General features: G+C 44.2%; 1 protein-coding gene across 2 annotated transcripts in view; it reads left to right on the forward strand.

Moving 5' to 3' along the window:
* FLACC1 (flagellum associated containing coiled-coil domains 1) overlaps positions 1-23,517 on the forward strand; it is a 68,055-nt gene that overhangs the window by 42,611 nt on the left and 1,927 nt on the right. Inside the window, exons 11-16 of one of the 2 annotated variants that reach the window (XM_069733594.1) lie at positions 5,003-5,102; positions 6,160-6,263; positions 7,906-7,968; positions 9,382-9,471; positions 12,318-12,427; positions 18,810-18,856. In XM_069733594.1, coding sequence (XP_069589695.1) covers positions 5,003-5,102; positions 6,160-6,263; positions 7,906-7,968; positions 9,382-9,471; positions 12,318-12,427; positions 18,810-18,834 — 492 coding nt within the window. In that variant the 3' untranslated portion in view covers positions 18,835-18,856. The remainder of the gene's footprint in view (positions 1-5,002; positions 5,103-6,159; positions 6,264-7,905; positions 7,969-9,381; positions 9,472-12,317; positions 12,428-18,809; positions 18,857-23,517) is intronic. The other variant, XM_069733593.1, reaches the window with a different exon arrangement.

Raw genomic sequence — 23,517 nt, forward strand, 5'->3', positions numbered from 1 at the left:
TTTTTTTACTGACATCCATTTGGTAATGGTAATTTCTGTATTTTAGTGGAAAATTCTTGTAGTAATTATACCACAGCTTTTTCTACTGCATAGAATTATGGTAAACGTAATTAAGTTGCGGGCGTTTAGTAATTGTTTTTACTGTCATCTGTTTAGTAAGTATTTTTTAATTTACCAAATTTTTAGATTCTCATTTTTATCTTTTTATTTCAAGATTCTTTTTTTCTTAATAAATAGTGATGAGAGAGTATGCTCGTTACTCAAGATTTCCGAGCATGCTCAGGTGTTCTCCGAGTATTTTGGTGTGCTCGGAGATTTCGTTTGTGTTGCCTCAGCTGCATGATTTGCGGCTGCTAGACAGCCTGAAAGCATGTGGGGATTCCCTAACAAACAGGCAACCCCCCACATGTATTCAGGCTGTCTAGCAGCCACAAATCATGCAGCTTCAGCGACACAAACATAATGTACGAGCAAGCTCAAAATACTCGGAGACCACCCAAGCATGATCTCGAGTAATGAGTATACTCGCTCATCACTAGTAATAAATTAATTATAAAAAAATTACACCAAACACACACCTAAATATAATCTAATTATCCACAACACACACTTGACAAACACAGCAAAAAACACACACCACCCATGTGAAAAATAACATGTCCCATTCTTCGGAAAGACGGTATTCAGCCGAGGATGCATACTCCTTCTTTGCCTCGACACTGATAATCTGATAATGAGGGAGAGGAAGCCAACTTCCTCTATTTTTCCTCCTTCATCTCTTCTTCATCCAGTGATAATGAACCTCCACGCAGACACCCGAGATCAGCAAATGAGCCAGCGTCCACTGTTCGTAACCCCCTATGGATCTCATCCCTGAAGATTATGAGCCTCAGATTCCTGATTTTGTGGTCCAACCAGGAATCCAATTTGACACAGACCGGCCTCACAGAAATAGACTCTTTCAAAGTCTTTTTCTCTGAGAATTTCATAATTCTAATAGTGACTGTGTCAAATTTATAAACCTAACAATTTTTTCCCCAAAACCCTCACTTCATCATTTGCTAACTAGACCCCCATAAACACAGCAAAAATTACAAAATGTTGGGGCCATGTGCTTCACATGGGGATAATGAAGAAGCCAGAAGTTAGGCAATATTCAGTGTTGATATTTTAAATAGCACTCCAGTTTCTCGCATGGCTATGACCAGGAAATGCTTTGAAGTCAATCCCAAACTTTGTGCAGTTCATCAATAATGCACAGTGTCCACCCCGAGGTGACTCCAACTTTGACCGACTTTTCAAATTTCTGAAGAATACATTCCCCAAACATATATTTACATGGATGAGTCCCTAATACACTTCAAGGTAAGGCTTAAATTCTGGCAATACTTTCCCAATAAGTGGGCAAGGTACGGAATAAAACTGTACACATTGTAAAATTGTAAAAATGTAAATGGTTTGCCCCCACGTAAGGGCAATGGGGTACTCGGTACCGAGTCCTTCAGTTCCGACAGCGAGGATGTCACGGTGGCCCGACCCCGACCGTGGCCCTATGAGGGGCGCCCAATAAAAGGCAAAGTTTGTAGATAACGGTAGTGTTCGTGACGCCACCTGTGGTATTCGGTCAGAGTGACCGACACTGCTTAGGGGTCCGCCGGGGTGATGGAATAGCAGCTAGATGGTATACCTTCCCACAGGTTAAATATATCCCCAGGGCTTCCCAAAAATGTAGATGTTGATGGTGGATGGTGCAAGGTGCGGTAAATAACGAGGACACAATGGGTGCAGTCTCTTTACCTTTACTGAAGGCTTCAGCAACCACAGTCCAGAGTGCCAGATGACAGGGTAGGCAGGGTCCGGCCGGTCTGATGGCAATTCCAGAGTCCCCTTATCCAGGTGGAAATCAGTAGCCTTCCCCTTGCGCACAGTAACGTAGTAGGTCCCTACTTACATTAGCTACCATAAGGTCCTCGCTGTTGTTACTTCTCTCTCTGTCCCCCAGATGGATGGGACATACCCGTATGACGGTGGTGGCCTGAGGCTATTTTATAGGGACCCCTCCTCCGCGTTGCCACCTTGTCTGCTTAGGTGTTTAGGTCAGACAGCTAACTTGGAATCGACTGCCCTGCCGGTCTCTGAAGTAAAGCGTAGAGTCTATTACTCCCTCGGTGTTCCGGCCACCAGTTCTGCACTTCAGATGGAGGCAGCCTGCTTCTAGCTGGTCTCCCACTGATGTTTCACTCCTGTTGCTATGACTTCTGTGCTAACTCAGTACGGCACACTTCCCTTCTTGTCCTTTCTTAGGAGGCTGCCGCATGGGTTGCAGGTGCAGCTCCATGTCCTTCTTTCCCACTGAGCCACTGATGTTCTTTCCTTTTTCCTCTGTCTGCATAACAGGAAATCCCTGGGCCGAGCCCTGTCTGCTTCCCTCCCTCTGCTTCTCCTGACTCCAACTGACTCTGACTGACTCCCTAACCAACCCACCAGTTTTACCCTTTGTGAGGAGTGGCCTCAGGGCCGGCTCCAGGTTTTCGAGGGCCCCGGGCGAAAGAGTCTCAGTGGGCCCCCCCCCCTTTAATGAATACCCCGATTTATGATGCCCAGATACGGCAGAGAAATGTATAGTCCAATGCCAGATTTCACTTCTTACATGAGTGACAGCTATTGTAAATTCTGCAGTGTATATATACAGGAGAGGTGCTGTGCAGTGTATATATACAGGAGGAAAGGTGCTGTGCAGTGTATATATACAGGAGAGGTGCTGTGCAGTGTATATATACAGGAGGAAAGGTGCTGTGCAGTGTATATATACAGGAGGAAAGGTGCTGTGCAGTGTATATATACAGGAGAGGTGCTGTGCAGTGTATATATACAGGAGGAAAGGTGCTGTGCAGTGTATATATACAGGAGGAGTGGTACTGTGCAGTGTATATATACAGGAGGAAAGGTGCTTGCAGTGTATATATACAGGAGAGGTGCTGTGCAGTGTATATATACAGGAGGAAAGGTGCTGTGCAGTGTGTATATATACAGGAGAGGTGCTTTTCTGTTTTGAGTATTTCTATGAAACAAAGACTTTTCTACATAAACAACGTTGTTTGGTTTTGCGGCCCCAACAGATCTGTGCTACAAAGTAACAGGCGGCTCGGGCATTAATGAGGGACCTGATACTGAATCCTTTCCACAAACCCTAATGACCCAATTAGTGCCCTGTCATTAGAAGCTCATTAAACGCCTCCCTGTCCCGAGCAGTCATGTACAGTATGGGGGGATCCTGCAGCCCACCCCCTGACTGCTCCATACTATACACTGCCCTCTGTCGCGCTCACTATTATCCTGTGCATTTCTCCGTCATCGTTACCCCATGTTACACTTGTCACCCCCCACTACAGAGTAGCAGGGCAGCCAATGTCACCCCCTCCCGGACCCTGATGGCAGCAGGAAATGTCTGCTCCTCTATTGGGTTGGAACCTGATTTAATCAAGGAATAATGTGGATTTGTTGCCGGTGGCCGCAGGGGAAGGGTTAAGTGATGCCATGTCCTTGGTGGGAGCAGTGGCAGCTGCTGGGACCTGGACAGAGACAACCAATGTTGCTGTGACTGCACAGTGTGATGTGGAGGAGAGAAGCTGAGACGCAGAAATCACCCACATGCCAGCACTGGGCAGAGTCCCTCCAGTCACCAGCCTGGGGCCACAGAGCCCCAACATACAGCCCACAGCTCAGTTTCATCCATGGCAGCAGCTCCCCTTCCTCCTGGCATCTGGTTAACCCCATTTATGCGGGTCGGATTGTTATCTTTAAGGTTCAGCAATAACCTTCATACAGATGGGAAGGGGTTAAGCTTCTTCCTACCCCACTGGTGCAGGTTGGTGAGGAATGCATGTATTCTGGGGTTCTGGGTGAGCTGGGCGGCTGCAGGTTGCAGGCTGCTCTCCACCATCTCCTCCTCCAGACATCACCCACATTTTTAGGCAGCGGAGACAGACAGCAGCAGACTGAGCCACAAGTCCAACCACTGCTGGATACTTTAGTTTGCACTCACTCAGGCACTGGTAGGATGGAGCTCCTCCGGAATCTGCCTGATAATAAGTTCAGCACTGCAGCCAGCCAGGGGCTCTCTCCGCCCACAAACAGTCACACTGGCTGTGTTCTCTTAACCCCTATGTGTGCCTGCCTGGCTGCACTGACTGAGTGAGAAGATGCTTGTGTCAGAGCTGGCACATAGGGGTTAAGAGAACTCAGCCAGTGTGACTTTGTGGGCGGAGAGAGCATGTTCTCCTGCTCTGCTCTCCCAGCTGTATCTATGACAGCATGAGTGGGCCCCCCTCTCTCTCTAGGGCCCCGGCATTTGCCCAGGTGCGCCGGGTGCTGACGCCGGCCCTGAGTGGCCTATTACATAGAACCCTTAGCTCCCCCTGGTGGATCGGCGTGTGAAGTGTGTGTGTGGCTGTGATACCTGGCAGGGTGAACTCCTTTGGTGCCATCAGACGTAACATCGCTCCTCCTGGTGGAAGAACGACATTACTGCAACAACCAGGACTCTGGGGCGCTGCATAAACATTGAAAAGAGCTGCGGTAAGCTCCTCCATTCAACATGTAGTGGCTGTTGCCAGGTACTGCAGATCAACTCCTATGCAAGAGAAGAGGAGCTGATCTTCAGTCACCAGCAGCAGCCACTACTCACTGAATGGAGGTGTTTACCGCAGCTCTGTTCAGTATTTAAATCCCGCTCCCATCTGTAGGTAAGAATAGATGACCTTTGGGGGTCCCCAATGTTGGACCGCCACTGATCTTTTATTGATGACTTAATCTTAATGATGGATTATCAATATAAAAAGGTTAGGAGAACCCCTCTAATCTTTTGATTTTCAAAAACCTATAGACTTTTTGTTTTGTTTTTTTAATGTTAATGTACAGACATCCAGTAGAAAAGAGGGTTTAACCATATGAGGGAATGCTGAAATGTTCCACGTGTATATTACTGTATAATTTGCTGCAGGAAAGCTTATCAGAAGAGATGAATGAAGCATGGCGGCAAAAAGAGACCAGGCTGAAGGAGTCATTTGAAGAGCAGAAGCTAATAGACATATCAATGCAAAGTAAGAGCATTGAGAACGTTATTTTATGTCTCTGCCAAAACTTTCTTTTTGATTAACTGTTTATATTGTAACAAAATAAATATAATTTTGGGTGCAGTTACGTTTTCTTTCTTTTGCAGCAACAATTCAGTTCTTCATTAGCCTGTATGTAGATACGTTGGCTTCTTTTCATCACCCTTGACCTCCATTCATTACTAGAATGGGGTAGCATTGAATTAAAGGGAATCTGTCAGCAAGTTTTTTTTGCTATGTACCGTAATTTCACAGCATCATGAGGCCCTGATTCCAACAATGTGTCACTTACTTTACTGGGTGCAGCAGTTATGATGGAGTCATAGTTTTCTCTGCTGCAGATCTAGTAGAGCTCAGTTGTTGAGCTGTCTATTACCTCGCCCATACCACAGTTTTCTGTGTACATTGTATAGTGACAGAGAGCTGCTAATCAGTGCTGCGGTCGTGGTTGGACTAGGAGGCACAAGGCCAGTTGTCCTGTAATCATAATCTCCTGCTGATAAAACAATGATTGTATGAAAACAGTAAAACACAGCCCAGGACGTGACACATCACTGGAATTAGGGTCTCTGCTCCTACATTATGGTGTTTTCAGATTACATAGAAAAAACTGCTGACTGATTCCCTTTAGTTTATTTCCCAATGACTCAGTGTGGCTTTTTGTGGAAGCATCATGGTTGGACATTTCTAGTTTAGCCGTACTTGTACTTATATTTATCGGACCAGCATCTGCTTTTAGCTCCCATATACTGGTGGATGGTGCCAGGTCCTTTGCCATTTAAATAGAATTAGAGATTTTTTTTTTACTACAGACTAATGTAGTGAGTGGGACATGAGTACCTTTCCTTTATGCAGTGCTCACCACATTTTTCCCAGGACCTGGCATTAGAGATTGCTGGTAAGTGAGTCATCCTTTTTTGGCAATTCTGCAATCCTAACCACTTTTACATGTGTCAGAAGAGTCCGTCATTGCTGCCCCGGTGTGAGCACATGATGCTATTACAATATGTGTGACATCAAACACTGACCATACCTTCCTCTAAAGGGCAGTCCCTGATGGACGTATTCGAGGCTGAGAAAAAAGAACTCCATAGAAGAGCTGTGGAAGAACAGGCCATGATCCAGCAGAGTCATGAGGCACAAATTGAAGTCAGTAAACTAAGCATCTAAGAAGCAAGTGCACAAGAGTGACATTAAAAGACAGCAAGGAAAATACACTTTACATAAGAAAAGCAAATAGTTAGACTTTCCCAACGACAAGTGGTCTATGATGATTTCTAATACATAAATTTGAGAGGACTTATATGCTTTTATTGTAACATTTACAAGGGTTAAAAATTTGTCAATAATTGTCCACCAAACTTGACTTCCACTCCAAACATAGAACAAAACTCTAGGCTTGGCCAAGCATGAAATGTTTCTTTACTTTAGCCTTATTTATAGAGGGCAAATGTTAAAAAGACACAAACTAGTGGTGCTAATGTATGGCTGCTCCTTATCAGATGTAAAAGGAAACCTAAGACTTAAGGCCCCATTCACAGTAGGTTATGTTGTGGGTTCAGCCAACGGCCTATTGTGTATGTGAGTGCCCGATGACTGATGGTTGGGAGAGATATCTATCGAGCACGTCTAATTTCAGACTGATTACATTGTTCTCCCTGAGATCAGCCGCTGACTGATGTGTTAAGGTACCTTCACACTGAACAACTTTCCAACGAGAACGACAGCGATCTGTGACGTTGCAGCGTCCTGGATAGCGATCTCGTTGTGTTTGACACGCAGCAGCGATCAGGATCCTGCTGTGACATCGCTGGTCGGAGCTAGAAGTCCGGAACTTCATTTGGTCGTCAGGTCGGCCTGATTCGTCATGATTGACAGCAAAAGCAACGATGCCTGCAATGGTTTTTCATGGAGCGAACAACCAGCGAGAACGATAAGTACGTCACTGGATCGCTCCTGCATCGCTCAGCTTTTGCCGGTGTTTGACGTCTCCTAGCGACCTAAACAGCGACGCTGCAGCGATCGGCTCGTTGTCTATATTGCTGCAGCATCGCTTAATGTGACGGTACCTTTAGTCCATGGCTTTCTCATAGAGAACATGGGAGCACTCAAGCACGCACTCCTGTGTCTGGGAGAATTAGCTGCGATGGCTTTCGGCCCGAACAATGTTTCGGCCCAAATGATGTTTCGGCCTACAAATATCTATTGTGTGTGGCCAGCCTCTGTCTTCCAATAAATGGGACCCAATTCACAACTCCCCTCTTCAGCTTAATTGGTGCAAAATACATTCCTCTTATAGAAGCACTTGCAAGAAATGTTTGATCCCCTACACCAATCTAAATATGTATGTAATGTAGTGTAAGTGTAGTAATATACTCACCGATCGCAATCTTCCCCAGTTTCCTGCGCCTCTCTGGTCCTCTTCTCACTCCGTCTCAGTCTCAAATTTCGACTTGCTGGATCTCTCTGGGGTTTATGTGCGAAATCAGAAGTCACATTACACTGTAAAAGCAGCTTCCATCTCTCATATAAACCCCGGAGTGATCTGGCAAGTTGGAATTTCAGCCATGTGATCCAGAAGAGGACCAGAGAGGCGCTGGAAACTGGAGATGACAATGGGTGAGTATTTTAATGCACTTATACTACATTACATATACATTTAGACATGTATAAGGGATTAAAACATTTTTGGGTGTCCTTCTTTAATAAATGTGGGCCATTGTATTCTGTTCAGCTTTTCCTTTACACCAATTTTCATCATTTTCCTTTAATCAGTAAGTCTTTCTTTTAGGATACATGGAAGAAATACAAGGAAGCTGCCCAGGAAACAAAGATGCTGAACTTATTGAAAAAGGTAAATCATTGTGGCGTCATCATTATTATTATTATTATTATTTATTTATATAGCACCATTAATTCCATGGTGCTGTACATGAGAAAGGGTTACAAACAGGGTTATAGATATCGATTACAGTAAACAGGTTTACAGTGACAGACTGGTACAGAGGGGAGAGGACCATGTCGTTGCGGATCATCCTTGGGGTCATTAAAGTTTTATTACACAAATAACATGACACAAAATGTGCTTCATGTTTCAAAACACAGAATATAGAGACATAATCTCCAAACTCTGACCTCAGGATGCCATGATTGCAGAAGCATTGTCTGTATAACAGCATATATAATTAGAATCCATGAGATGAACTTGTCTATTGTGTCCAATTAGCAACTTTTATTGTGAAAATGGTCACTCCACAACATAGAAGCCAAATGCATCTTTTACGTCAAGTGGATAATCTTGGATTTGTCCTACAAATAACACATCTTTATTGTTTCTGCTGGATATCTTAGACAAGTATGAGATATCCAGATGATCTGGATACCTCAGTTTATAGATATTAGACTTCATCAGGGACCTGCACTTATCAGAACAGGGAGGTTCCCCAATATTATATCCTACCTAATACTGTGGCCACTGTGAATGGAGAGATTGCCACACAGGTACTATTAGTCCTCAAATCCCCATAAATTATTGATATTTTCATTATATGGCCCTTGAAGCGTTTGAGGCCCATATTACTGTAGATGAAACGATAATTGGAAATAAGTGTTTGTTGATTAATGGTATGTGTAAACATGGCGGCAATCACCCGCCGAATGAGCAAAATGCTCATTTATTGGGCGATTGGATCAATTATGCCTGCATTAAAATCTTTGCTATCTGCAGCACATCGTCCTGTGTAAACAGGAGATGTGCCGCCAGTAATTACGACAATCTATGCACCAGAATAATCAAATTATTAGAGGCCTGTCTAAACAGTCTGCGAAATGACCACTTTTCGGCTGGTATATAGCCAATTTGGCAATTGTTTTAGCAGCCATGGTTGCCAGGTGTAAATGCATCGTACAGGGTTCATGATTAAAGTTGAGTGAATTTTTCAAAATTCGGTTCCGATTATGATCAATATTCGCCGAACGTCAACGGGGGTAGAAATGAACGAATATGTTCGGAACCAATCATCAAACATAAATTTGGCTCGAATAGGTCACTAATATGGAATGAATATGGTAAATACATATTCAGAGACCGATTCTGAACATATTTGCTCAACTCTGTTCATGATGGAGCAAGACGACATGAGAATATAAGGAATCCAATTATTAGATGCTGGAATATTTTCGTTTAGCTCAGAATAGTAACCAATGTAAAAGAAAATCCACCTGGACTGAGAAGGCTGCTCAATAATCACTTGAATATTTTATATAGCATTTGCAGGATGATATTGCTGAGAAGAATGAAGCTATCCTTTCACTTACTGCAGACCTACAACATGCCCATACGGAAAATGAAAAGTTGGTAAGTGGCAACAAATAACTACATGCCTTATACTTACACGTGGTGAAATGGACTAATAGCAAGTAGCGGTACATATATTTGAGGCACATAAGGTGTCATATAGATTTATTGGGAAATGTTCCATTTTATACTGTACTATGGCATTATTCTCCATACATGTATAGTATCTTAAGGTAAGGTGCATATGACGTCTTTTAAACTTTGGCAAAGCGGGACAAGTATTTGTAAGCAGAAGCCACTCCAGGAAACGCTGGCGTCTTTTGCATTTTTTTCTAGCACACTACAAAATATGCCAGGAATCTTGTCTGTCTGTCTGTCTCTTCTGACTCCCCATAGGTTTATTTAGTTTGTGGCGTCTTCCAAGAAGAAGCCACCGAAAGAATAGTCACGTCAGTTGTTTTGACTGATTTGTATCTTTTGAAACTTGAAGGTTTCTCTTTTTTTGTGTAGGTTTCCTCTGGGTTCTCCGGTTTCCTCCCACACTCCAATCATATACTGATAGGGAATTTAGATTGTGAGCCCCAATGGGGACAGTGATGATAATGACTGACAGTTCTGTAGAACAAACTGCCGCTATATGTATAAGCAAGAAATATAAACAAATAAGCAGGATTAATAAAAAATTTGGCAATTAATGTCATTTGTTGAACACTCCTTTTCGATAAATGAAACAGTTTTTATTGAAGTTGCAGGATTACTACTCTTCTGTAACGGTTTCCCTTCGCTATAAAAAAATATATATACCGTATTTTTTGGACTATAAGATGCACTTTTTTCCCAAAAATTTTTTGGGGACAATAGGTGTGCGTCTTATAGTCTGAATATACTTACAAATACTGTGGCAGCAGCAGGAGTCGGGCGATTCTGCGGCGGTCCCAGTCCAACGCTGCCGGGCGATGCTCACACTCCCTTCCCAGGCTGGTGCGGATGGTGCAGCAGGTTCAGCGGTGGTGCGGGAGGGGGATCAATCTGAACTCAATCTGAGCATGTGCCCCCCGGCAGCCATTTACCTGGAGGCCACCACATCGCAGCATTGGATGTGCGGGGCCTCCGGATGTTCACAAAATGCTGACAGAGACCCCCCCCACTCCACAGAGCACCACCACCTCACCTGCGCACACCAGCCTCACCAGCCCACACCAACCTCAACTGCCCACACCAGCCTCAACTGCCCACACCAGCCGCACCTACCCAGACCAGCCGCACCTACCCACACCAGCCTCACCTGCCTACACCACCTCACCTGTGCACACCAGCCTCACCAGCCCACACCAGCCTCAACTGCCCACACCAGCTGCACCTACCCACGCCAGCCTCACCTGCCAGCCTGGAATGGGAGTCATTTCGCCGGACCACCGAACACCCCCTGTGACCACACTCCACCAGCGCTGCCGATCCCCCCCAGTAAGCTGAATTTGGACTGTAAGACGGACCCTCATTTGACACATTAATTTTTTTCCCCTATTTTCCTTCTGAAAATTTGGAGTGTTCTTATAGTCCGAAAAATACGGTATATAAATATTGTGTCACTCTCCACAAGGAGAAACCTTACCCCTTAGATCCCAGTCCAGAGCCTCTCACCTAGCCAAATTAGTTCTCATGCTTCGCACTGACGAGGGCCAACAGCCCGAAACACCGTGTCTGGGAACTGAGATACTGATTAGGCTTTTATCCTAAATCATATTGTACGACTCCTTAAAGGGTTGATTGTGACTTGTAGGATCACTATATCCAACAGGTGGTGCTATAGAGTTTAAGTCCTCTTTTTTTCTGAACAGGCAATTTGCATGGTATATAGATAAGTGACAATTGTAAAAGATTATACTTTTTTTGACTCCTTGTGGTCATTTATTTTTCCAGAAGGAAACATTAAAGGGATTGTCCAGTTAAAACAAGTTATCACCTATTCATTGGATAGGTGGTAACTTGCTAATTGGTGGGTGTGTGATCTCTGGGACTCAGGGAATTGGGGAACTCTTATCCCTGACAGGGAACTTTCATCTGTGTTACAAGATGGCGCAGCAGGTCAGGTGCTCAAGTACAATGCTGCTCCATTCTTACAGGGATAAAAGTTCCCCTTTCTGCCACTTAGTTCAAGTCTGAGCAGTCGGCCCCCCACAAATCCCCTGTGGATATGTGATAACTTATTTTTAACTGGCGGTGGTCTGTTCAATGTTCCAGCAATCCAGTGATTTTAATATAATTTGTACATGTGTAGCATTGGGCTAGGAAAGGAAGGTTCATGTAATGATTTTCTCTCATTTTATACATTTCTTTTTTGATGACAAAAGATATAAAATAATCCATCTGGCAATAGCAGAAGCTGAGTTTTACAAGCTCAGATAAGGATCTATGGAAAATCATTCCTAAACCTTATTCTTTATTCACTTCGGGGACCCAGACATGTTTTGGTGCTATCAACCAGCATGTCCAGTATACAGCTCCCAATGACTCTTAGATCCAGATGCACAAAGTGCTGGGAACTGTGTAGCAATAGATAGAAAAGTTATAATATTCTGTAAAATATAGACTTGATTATGTATTTAAAATAATAAAATACATGTGCACAGAGGTCACGTGTTTCAGGTTTAGCAGCTGCTATGAGAAAGCTGCAAATCCTAATCTCAATGCCATTTATGTTTTACTGTTTTAGATACGTAATAAAACCTTCACTTTATGGAATATCAAATTATCTCTAATGTTTTGTTTTTGTGTGTGTGTTTTGGTGCAAAAATCTAAACAATGAACTGATAGACAAATTATTTAATTAACCATAGGTAAATAATTATTGTATAAGAATTTAGTAGCTGAAATGTGTCATTTATGTTTGATGTTCCATTTTTAAGAAAAGTCAAATTGACAAAATAGAGAAAAGCTTTGACCAAAGTGTCAGCAAAGTGGAGTCAAAATACAAGATCAGAATCCAGACTTTGATGAACGAGAATGCTGACTTAAGGTACCGGTAATTTCTTTCTTGTTTACCTACAACCACATTTATTTATGTCCCTTCCATAAGTCGATTGCAGCCACTGATCTCGAATGTGGAGAAGGGACGTTCTGATAATGTAACACTACACCATGGTTGATCATTAAAGTAGCTGTCCGGAAATAGACAAAAAAATCTGCTGACTTTCCAGAAACAGTGTCATATCTTCCAATAGTCTATATCTGGTAATGCGAATGATCCTTATGTATCATATAAGTGAAAAGAGCTAACAAATACCAGACCTAACCCATGGACAGACAATGGTCTGTTTACAAAAAAACAAATAAACAATTTTTTCTTATCTTGAGAAACCCCTTTAATACTAATTTGGGGCTCTGGTCAGGTGAGCTCTCTTAACATGCATAACTTAGCATGTTCCCATACATCCTGACAGCTTACTGATATTCCATACACAGCTGCAGAGAAAATATGATCAAGTTGTCATAAACCAGGGCCGGATATATCATTGGTGTAACCTGTGCAGGCGCAGGAGGTAGGAGGGCTCATTTTGACCTCCAAAACTGGTGGAATGTGCATTGTGATGAGCTATTGAACAGGAAAGAGCCCATCGTATTGTTCTTGCACAGGGACCCTCTTCTGGTTGTGTCCCCAATGCATAAAACCATTTTATAAGCTTAAGTATACAATTGTGTGAAAAACTGTTTGGCCCTTTCCTGATTTCCTATTCTTTTGCATGTTTGTCACACTTAAATGTTTCAGATCATCAAATTGATACAGGAAAGATATATATCTTGGTATTGTGTTAGCCAGTAGATAGAAAAATATTTAGAATTGAGAGTCCTCGGTGATCTGTATTTTTCAGATCACCAAACAAATTTAAATATTAGACAAAGGAACCAAATAGAAACACAAAATGCAGTTTTTAAATGAAGGTCTTTATTATTAAGGGAAAAAAACTACAGGGCCCTATTTTGTGAAAAAGTTTTTGCCGCCCGCTTAAAACATAAATTAACTGTGGTTTATCACATCTTTGGGAACCTGAATTAAAATTCCCTAGCCACACCCAGAACTGATTACTGCCACACCTGTTCTCAATCAAGAAATCACTTAAATAGGACCTGTCTGACAAAGTGAAGTAGACCGAAAGACCTTAAAACCCCTAGACATCATGCCCATTATCCAAAGAAATTATGGAACAAATGAGAAACAAAGTAATTTAGAGCTATCAGTCTGGAAAAGGTTATATAGCCATTTCTAAAGCTTTTGGACTCCAGCAAACCACAGTGAGAGTCATTATCCACAAATGGCAAAGACAGCAGTGAATCTTTCCAGGAGTGGCCGGACTACCAAAATTTCCCCAAGAGCGCAACAACGACTCATCAAAGACGTAACAAAATAACCCTACGACAACATCCACAGAACTGCAGGCCTCACTTGCCTGAGTTAAGGTCAGTGTTCATGACTCCACCATAAGACAGAGACTGGGCAAAAATGGCCTGCATGGCAGAGTTCCAAGACGAAAACCACTGCTGAGCAATAAGAACATAAAAACTTGTCTCAGTTTTGCTAGAAAACATCTTAATGATCCCCAAGACTTTTAGGAGAATACTTTGTGGACTGACAAGACAAAAGTTGAACTTTTTGGAAGGATGTATGTCTCATTACTTCTAGTATAGAAGTATCACAGTATTTCAGAAAAGAAACATCATTCCCACAGTAAAATATGTTGGTGGTAATGTGATGGTCTGGGTTGTTTTGCTGCTTCATGACCTGGAAAACTTGCTATGGTAACTGAAACCATGAATTCTGCAGTCCACCAAAAATCCTGAAGGAGATCTGGCCATCTGTTCGTGACCTCAAGCTGAAGCACACTTGGGTTATGCAGCAGGACAATGATCCAAAACACACCAGCAATTCACCCTTGAATGGCTCAAGAAAAGCAAAATTAAGACTTTGGAGTGGCCTACTCAAAGTCTTGACCTTAATCCGATTGAGATGCTGTGCATGAACTTAAAAAGGCGGTTCATGCTCCGAAACCCTCCAATGCGGCTCAATTACAAAAATTCCGCAAAGATGAGTGGGCTTAAATTCCTCCAGATTGTTGTAAAAGACTCATTGCCAGTTATCGCAAATGCTTGATTGCAGTTGTTGCTGCTAAGGGTGGCCCAACCAGTTATTAGGCAATCACTTTTTCACAGAAAGTCCTGTAGATTTGGATTTCTTTTTCCCTTACTAATAAAGATCTTCATTTAAAAACTGAATTTTGTGTTTACTTGTGTTATCTTTGTGTAATATTTAAATTAGTTTAGTCGTTTGAAACATTTAAGTGAATCAAATATGCAAAAGAATAGGAACTCGCCAAGGGGGCAAACACTTTGTCACACAACTGTATAAGCTTATTTTGAAAAAAATAAACCTACTAGCCTAGGCCTAAGCAAAGTGCGGTCCACGAGCTACAACCGGCCCTCTGGCTGTTTCAGTCCAGCCCGAGAATCGAGACGGTCGAAGGGATAAAACAGTGGTCCACGGGCAGCACAGTGCCCTGCCCTGCCCACCATCCATCTGCCACCATCACTGCTATCCGCATCCTCTGGATGCAGTTGCAGCGCCCCAGAGATCTGGTCATTGCAGTATGACGCTCTGCCACTAAGGGGAGTGATGGTTCGTCCGATGGCACTGAAGGAATTCTCCTGACCAGGTATCACCAGAACACTTTACACTTCACACTCTGGCCACTAGGGGGAGCAAAGGGCTTTATTTATTGGGCCACTCCTCACGCTGGTAAAACTAGGGGTCGGGGAGGAAGTTAGTCAGACGCTGACTGGGTTGGATTCAGGCAACATCCCGTGGCAGGGGGTGTTGCAGGGAGAAGACACAGGGGGGTCCCTGTCAGGCGTGGGAACCTGGCAGGTGCCTAGCGAACAGAACGTAATGGAACCGCGCCTGCACACCCCGCGGCGGTATCCAAGAGAGAGACACGAAGGGAAGGATATTGTGGAACAGTGTAAACGAGATCAAGCACAGGGGTACCAGTAGGAGTCGTGCCGTGAGACCGAGACAACATCCTACTGAGGCGTGTAGCCGGTGGCGGGAGTAACTGACTTCAGGCCTTACTCCAAACTCCGCAGGACAGTTAATTATAGGTTGGCTGTCTCACCTAAACATCTACGAAGACATTGGGGGCAACTGTGGGAGAGGGCGTCTCTAGAGTCCCGGAAGACCTCCAGGCCTTCCCGTCATACAGGTGGCGTCCTAGCCATAACATACCTGGGGGACGTTAGAAACTAGTAACATCTGGAACCAAAGAACGAGAGAGCTGTAGAGAACGAACGAACGAGAACAGCAGTTGTGAGGACTATTCCGAATGCTCAGCAGGGTAGGACTACAACACAAACAGGCGCTAGTGGTAGGCAACGATTTCCATCTGCGAAGGAAACTCTGGATGTGCCCATCGGACCGACCGGTCTCAGATAGCCCTGTTAAACGTGCTCTGGATTGTGGATCCTGAAGTCTTCAGTAAAGAGGTAAAGAGACTGCAACCCTGTGTCCTCATTATTGACTGCACCCTACACCATTACCATCTACCTTACTGGGAAGCCCTGGGGACATACTTCACCTTTGGCAAGGTATACCATCCAGCTGCCATTCCATCACCCCAGCGGACCCCACAGCAGCGTCGGTCACCCTGACCGAACACCACAGGTGGCATCACGAACCCTTGACAGACTGTACCACCTTTATTGGACGCCCCTTAGCAGGGTCGCGGACCGGGTCTATCCACCGTGACAGCCTCAGAACTGAACCAGAGAGGTCCGGTACCGAGAACTCGTGGCCCTGTGTCTGGGGGCGCTCCATGGTCAGTGGTGAATACATTAGTGGAGGATGAGCCGCTGGAGGATCCTTTTCCACCAATCAGCTGTGCACTGTGGAGAGTCAGTGCATCAGAGATAGGAGCAGAAGCATAGTGTCAGGGGAACTGGAGCAAAGTGAATGTTTTTTTTTCATAGGAGGCTTTGTGGGGCTCATAGTGTATACTGGAGACAATATGGGGCTCATACTGTATATGAGAGGCTATGTGGGGCTCATACTGTATATGAGAGGCTATGTGGGGTTCATGCAGTGTAAGGGACTATACTGGAGACAATATGGGGCTCATTTAGTATATGGGAGGCAGTATAGGACTCATGCTGTATATGGGAGGCTATGTGAGGCTCATGCCGTATATGGGAGGCTGTGTGGAGCTCATGCTGTTTATAGGAGGCTATTTGGGGGCTTATGCTTTATATAGGAGGCTATGTGGAGCTCATGCTGTATATGGGAGGCTATGTGGGGTTCATGCTGTATGAGAGAGGTTGTGTGTGGCTCATGCTGTATAAGGGAGACTGTGGGGCTCATGATATATATGGGAGGCTATATGGGGTTCATGCTGTATATGGGAGGCTATGTGAGGCTCATGCCATATATAGGAGGCTATGTGGAGCTCATGCTGTATATGGGAGGCTATGTGGGGTTCATGCTGTATGAGAGAGGCTCATGCTGTATAAGGGAGACTGTGGGACTCATGATATGTATGGGAGGCTATATGGGGTTCATGCTGTATATGGGAGGCTATATGACACTCATGCTGTATATGGTAGGCTATGTGGGGTATTATGCTGTATACAAGAGGCTATATGGGGGCTCATGCTGTATATAGGAGGCTATGTGGAGGTTCATACTGTATATAGGAGGCTAGGTGGGGCTCATGCTATATATAAGAGTCTAAGAGTTTATGTAGGGGCTCATACTGCATATACGAGGCTATGTGGTGGCTTGTGGGCTGTGCGCGGCCTCATATGGTGTTTAGGGGGTTCTCTGCATACGTAATTCAGCTAAATATTAAGTTATACAATTAATATTAATATAAAATAGTTATAATATATTAATATTGAGCAGATTAATTTCAGCCTATTGGTGCGGCCATCCACAACAGTGACTGTCTCTCATGTGGCCCCTTGGGAGAAGTAATTGCCCACGCCTGCACTAGACCTATTGAAGCAACCTCTGTTAATCATAGATTGGTGTTATTCCACAGAGGAATAAACTGAGTCAAATTTCCTGAAATTCACAGGTCTCTGCAAATTAAAACACTTTGTGATTAATTTCGAGAAGATCAGCAAGAAATGAATAAAATCTTGTGTCTAACCCTTACTGCCCTGTAGCCTTGGCACCACATGGTCATGGTGCAGCCAATCATGGAGCCTAACACCGCCAGTATAAAAGATGGCGGCTGGCCAAAGAGCACCATATGCTTGTACTGTGTAGGGATGGGAGGTCAAAGTGCACAGCTAATTCAACCTAGGGGTATGAAAAAAGGAAAGCGATGAGGGGTGCTCTCCAGGGGCCATAACTTTCAGTATCAAAAAGGTAAGAATGGATTAAGGATATTAATCTTATAGAGTTGTGCATATAATAGACACAACTCTACAATGTGCATGGCTGGGAGTTGGAACACCTCTTAGCGGGTGTCAGCTGCTGATCCATTCGGCTGGAGTCCTGTGGTCTCTGTGACCATCAGAGCAGGAGATAAATGAATGTGTATGGCTTGGATAAAGCAGCCTGGTGCTGGGTGCTGCTCTGTAATTGAATGCACTATTAGGATGCAGCAAACTCATGTAGTAAAGATGGCGGCAAAAGAGGTGCAAGATACTGATGAGGCAACCACTTATGGCCTACCAATTCATGGAGGGGGTGATTGCTTAGTATTAAATTGCACAAAAGTGGAATTTTTAAAAATTTTATTTTTAATGTTTTTTTTTTTTTTCAAATTTAGAAAAACATTTTTTCTCACTTTTTACTGTATTTGTTGGTCCCCTTAGGGAACTTGAAGTTGCGACCATCCGATTGCTTGTGCTATACATAGCAGTGCATCAGAACTGCTATGTATAGAGAAAATCAATATCTCCTATGAACATCAGCTAAACGCTGGCTTTCACATGAGTATCGTAATGACAAGACCCCCAGCTACCATGGCAACCCACCGGCGCCTCACGATCACGACACGGGCATACCAATGGGAATGCCATGCCCCCTTGGCGCCATGGGTTAAATGTCGTAGGCGGAACTATGCCTGTGGCTGTTAGAGGCAAATAATGGCTGATTAGATCAGCCAACGTCTGCTGAAAAGATGCGGTCTCGATATGCGAGAACTGCATTAAAGGCAGGGACATGACACAGTATATCGTAACTTTGTCATGTCGTGAAGGGGTTAAAGGAGTTTTCTGCTTTTAGAGAAGAGGACCCCACATATTCCTGTAATGTATCCTCTCTGGTCCCAGCACTGGCTCTCCACCGCTACTCCCATCTTAGGCTATGTTCACACGGTGTGTTTTTAATGCTTTTTTTCCCGCAGGCAAAACCTGCTCTCTTGGCAGTAAAGAAGCAACGTCACAAAAACAGGTATTGCTGAGTGTTTGCTGCTTTTTTGTGTGGCGTTTTTGCTGTATGTTTGGTGCGCTTTTTACTGCGCTTTTGTCAGGGTACATTTGTCTCTTGTGCATGCTCATAAAATTTAGTGCATAAAAAAATAATCTGATTCAACTGCATCAGGGTTTAGCAGCAAAACCTGATACCTGCACTTCCCATTACTTTCAATGGATGAAAAACGCTGCAAAAACTCTGAAAGAAATTACATGTTGCATTTTGCAAAAATGCAGCGCTTTGACAAAACAGTCAGGAATAAAAAAAAAACAAGCTATCTGCATGAGATTCCTAAAATCTCAGACTTTGTGGTACTGTGAAACGCAGCTGAAAATTTGCATAAAAAAGCATGAAAAATGCTGCAAAAATACAATGTACAAACATAGCCTTTTTTTGGCTACAGTGATGATGTCCCTACGGCAGCACGCATCAACAAAAATGCGGCCTCAGCGGCTCATGCCGTCTTCATCGTCTGGAGCTGCTGATGATAATCTGTTTTTACAGGCTCCAGACATGTAAATTTGTTATTGATGACTATTTCTAAAAACAATATAAATATTCTCCTTCAAAAGCAGGTCTTAAGCTGCTGAAGAACCTCTTTTTAAATATATAAGGAGCAATTCTTATTAAGATGGATTTAGACTAGCCGACCCATGGCGTTAAATGTCCGACGATCGGCTACGTAGCAGCCTGTCCCCGCGGTTGTTCAATAATCTGTTTAGACTGGCAAGCTCCACTTCTATGTGCACAAAACGATAATTCTGTGCACATATACTGTCAATTTTCTCGGCCGCACACGTGTCTTGTTTGTGGAGCGCCCCCAGACGCAGGACCGCGGGTTACTCGGTACCGGTCCTCTCAGTCTCGGTGCTGGGGTTGTCACGGTGGCTGGACCCGGTCCGTGACCCTGCTAAGGGGCATCCAATGAAAGGGGTGATGATAGTTTGTCACGGGTTCGTGACGCCACCTGTGGTATTCGGTCAGGGTGACCGACGCTGCTTGGGGGTCCGCTGGGGTGATGGAATGGCAGCTAGATGGTATAGCTTCCCACAGGTGAAGTATATCCCCAGGGCTTCCCAGTAGTGTAGGTGGCGATGATGTGAGGCGCAGTTAAAAACGAGGACACAGGGTTGCAGTCTCTTTACCTTTTACTGAAGACTTCGGGATCCGCAATCCAGAGCACTGTTAACTGGGCTGGCTGAGTCCGGCCAGTCCGAAGGCACATCCAGAGTTCCCTTTGCAGGTGGAAGTCAGTGCCTACCAACTAGTGCCTGTGTTTTGTAGTTCTTCCCTGCTGAGCATTCGGGATAGTCCTCACAACTTTTGTATCTGTTCTTTCTCTTTCGTCCCCCAAGTTATTGTCTGGATAGGATGCACCCGTTTGACAGGAAGGCTCTGAGCTATTCTGGGACCCTAGAGACGCCCCTCTCCAACTTTGCCCCCTATGTCTGCTTAGGTGATGTAAGGTAGACAGCCAACCTAAAATCAACTGTCCTGCCGTTGTTTGAAGTAATGCTTGGAGTCTGTTACTTCCTCGGCGTTCCGGCCACCGGCTACGGGCCTCAGTAGGATGTTGCCGATCACGGGGCACGACTCCTACTGGATATCTCCTTGTGCTGCGATTTCGTTTCTCACTTCTCCACAATATCCTTCGCTTTGTGTCCTTCCTAAGGATGCCGCCGCAATGTAGTGCAGTCGCGGCTCCGTGCGTTCTGTCCTTTCTGCTAGGTACCTACCAGGAACTCACCCCTGACAGGTCCTCCCTGGAGCTCTCCCAGGCTGCGTTCTGTCTAACTTCCTATCCAACCCCCAGTTTTTCCAAAGTGTGAGGAGTGGCCTAATACATAGTGCCTTTTGCTCCCCCTGGTGGCTGGAGTGTGAAGTGTAATGTGTGACTGTGATATCTGGTCAGGTGAACTCCTTTAGTGCAATCAGACATAACATCACTCCCCTTAGTGGCAGAACGACATTACTGCAACGACCAGGACTCTGGGGCGCTGCACTTGCCTAACAATAATTTCACCTGAATGTTTTCCTCATTTGTCAGGTAATTGGCAGCCTCTTTACACTTACCAATTATCAGAAAATAATTGTTTCTTGCTCGTTCATGCACCCTTACTCAGCATTTGGCACAGGTAAGGTAACACTGCAGAATAGCATGAGCAGTGTTACCTCTGAACTGAACTACCTTGCATGTTGTTTTACTCCAGTCATTGTCAGCAAGCAACCTGAATGGTGTCTAACTCATTCTATCTCCGGCATTGAATCCTGCATGTATCTAGATTTGTTAGCCATCTTAGCAAGCATTTGTTTTGGTACATTTTTGTATATAGCTATTGAACTTACTTCTACTTGTTCCTTATGCAGAGAGGTCATATAACTGTTTTCAAAGTGGTTTATGATCCTTGTAGGCCTGGACATTTGTCTATCTGTTCACTACATTTATTGTGTCCTGCTGTCTCAAGTTAGTTTGATTGCTAAGAGAGAAAAAAAAGTAAGATCTAAGAGCTAGCCTCCTATAAATTTAGACACAGCCTGGGGAAGCATTTGTGCAGGGGGCATTTGTGCACATCTATCTGTGCACATTTAGGTTAAGTTCACACAGGACTTTTTTGCTGCGTATTTTTGCTGCATATTTTTACTGCTTTTTTATGCTAATTTAGGTGGATTTTTGGTGCATTATTTGGTGCGTTTTTTCGGTGTGTGTTTTTTTTTCTCTTTTTCCAGGCTAATGTCCTTGGATTTTCAGCAGCAAAAATGCAGCAAATAATGAAACCTGCGTTTTTGCTGCATTTTTTTCAACACCCAGTCAAGTCAATGGGTGAAAAAACGCAGCAAAAACGCTGAAAGAAGTGACATGCTCTATGTCAAAAAAATGCAGCAAAGCACAAAATACTGATCAAACAAAAAAATAATGTGTGTGCATTAGATTTCTGAAATCTCATTGGCTGTGCTGGTACTGTAAAAAGCAGCTGAAAATTAGCATAAAAAAAATGCATAAAAAATACACAGCAAAAAAGTCCTGTGTGAACTTACCCTTAATCGAAGTACATTTATCAAAGTACTGACAGTTACAACATGGCAGTTAGACAGGGCAGGAAGGGCAGGAGACAGGTAAGACAATCAAATAAATCTATTCCCTGTACATTTGGAACACAACAAATATTCACCATATAGCATTTATATGCTATATCCTGGTTGCTTCATTCACTCACATTCACCACCCTTGCATAAACTCTTTACACTCCATCCATATCGGCCCCCCTATTCTTTCCTCTCCTATGTATAGCATTCACGCTCTGTTCACATTGCTTAAAAGCGCAGATCCATTCAGTTCCACCATCCAACACAAGAGATGCTCTCACAAATCGCTTAACCATCTGCTCACTCTTTCTATCCTCCTTCTCCTAGTCGCAGGAGACATCTCTCCCAACCCCGGCCCCCCATGTCATAGCAAGTCTAACCTCTCAAGTGCTGCACTCAGAAATCCCTCTAACCTTATTAATATCCCATGCATACCTTCTGCCTCTTTCAATTGTGCCCTTTGGAATTCTCGCTCTGTGTGTAATAAACTCCCTTTCATGCATGACTTCTTCCTTTCTAATTTTCTTAACCTCCTGGCTCTTACTGAAACCTGGATCCAGCAGTCAGACACCACCGCTGCTGCTGTTCTTTCATATGGTGGACTACACTTTTCTCATACCCCAAGATCGGACAACAGAGCAGGTGGAGGCGTTGGTCTGCTCCTATCAACCAAATGTACCTTCCAAGTTATCCCCTAAGTACCCTCACTTGTCTTCCCTTCCTTTGAAGTCCATGCTGTCAGACTCTACATACCCTTCTCCATGCGAGTGGCGGTGGTGTATCGTCCTCCCGGCCCCTCTCATCAGTTCCTGGATCACTTTGCCACATGGCTTCGACACTCTCTCTCCTGTGACATCCCCACCCTCATCATGGGTGATTTCAACATCCCCATTGCTTTTCCCCTCTCCCCATCTGCTTCTCACCTTTTATCTCTAACCTCCACTTTTGGCCTCTCGCAGCATACTAACTCTCCAATGCATGAAGACGGAAACTCCCTTGACTTGGTCTTCTCTCGACTTTGCTCAGTGGACGATTTCACAAACTCCCCTCTCCCGCTCTCTGACCACAAACTTCTTTCATTCTCTATCAAAAACTGCCATCCCTCTCAGGTCACCCTCACTTTCCACATTTATAGAAACATCCAAGCCAATAACACCAAGAAACTTATGAAGAACTTGCAGTCCTCATTGGCCCCTATATCCTCCTTCTCATGTCCTGATTCTGCACTGAAGCATTACAATGAAACCCTGAAAAGTGCCCTGGATGAAATTGCACCTCCTATACATAGAACAACTTGGCACAGACGGCGACAACCGTGGCACACGCTGCAACACGTTTCCTGCAGCGGTGCTCCAGGTGCGCCGAACGCCTGTGGAGAAAATCTAATCTACCCGAAGATTTTATCCATTATAAGTTCATGCTTAAAACATACAACTCTGCCCTTCACCTCTCCAAACAAACCTATGTTAATACCCTCATCAACTCTGTCCAATAACCCTCTCTTTGACACTTTTCATTCTCTACTCAACCCAAGAGTGCAGGACCCAACCACGGAT

Source organism: Ranitomeya imitator, chromosome 7 (genome assembly GCF_032444005.1).
Source record: "Ranitomeya imitator isolate aRanImi1 chromosome 7, aRanImi1.pri, whole genome shotgun sequence".
NCBI classification, from domain to species: domain Eukaryota; kingdom Metazoa; phylum Chordata; class Amphibia; order Anura; family Dendrobatidae; genus Ranitomeya; species Ranitomeya imitator.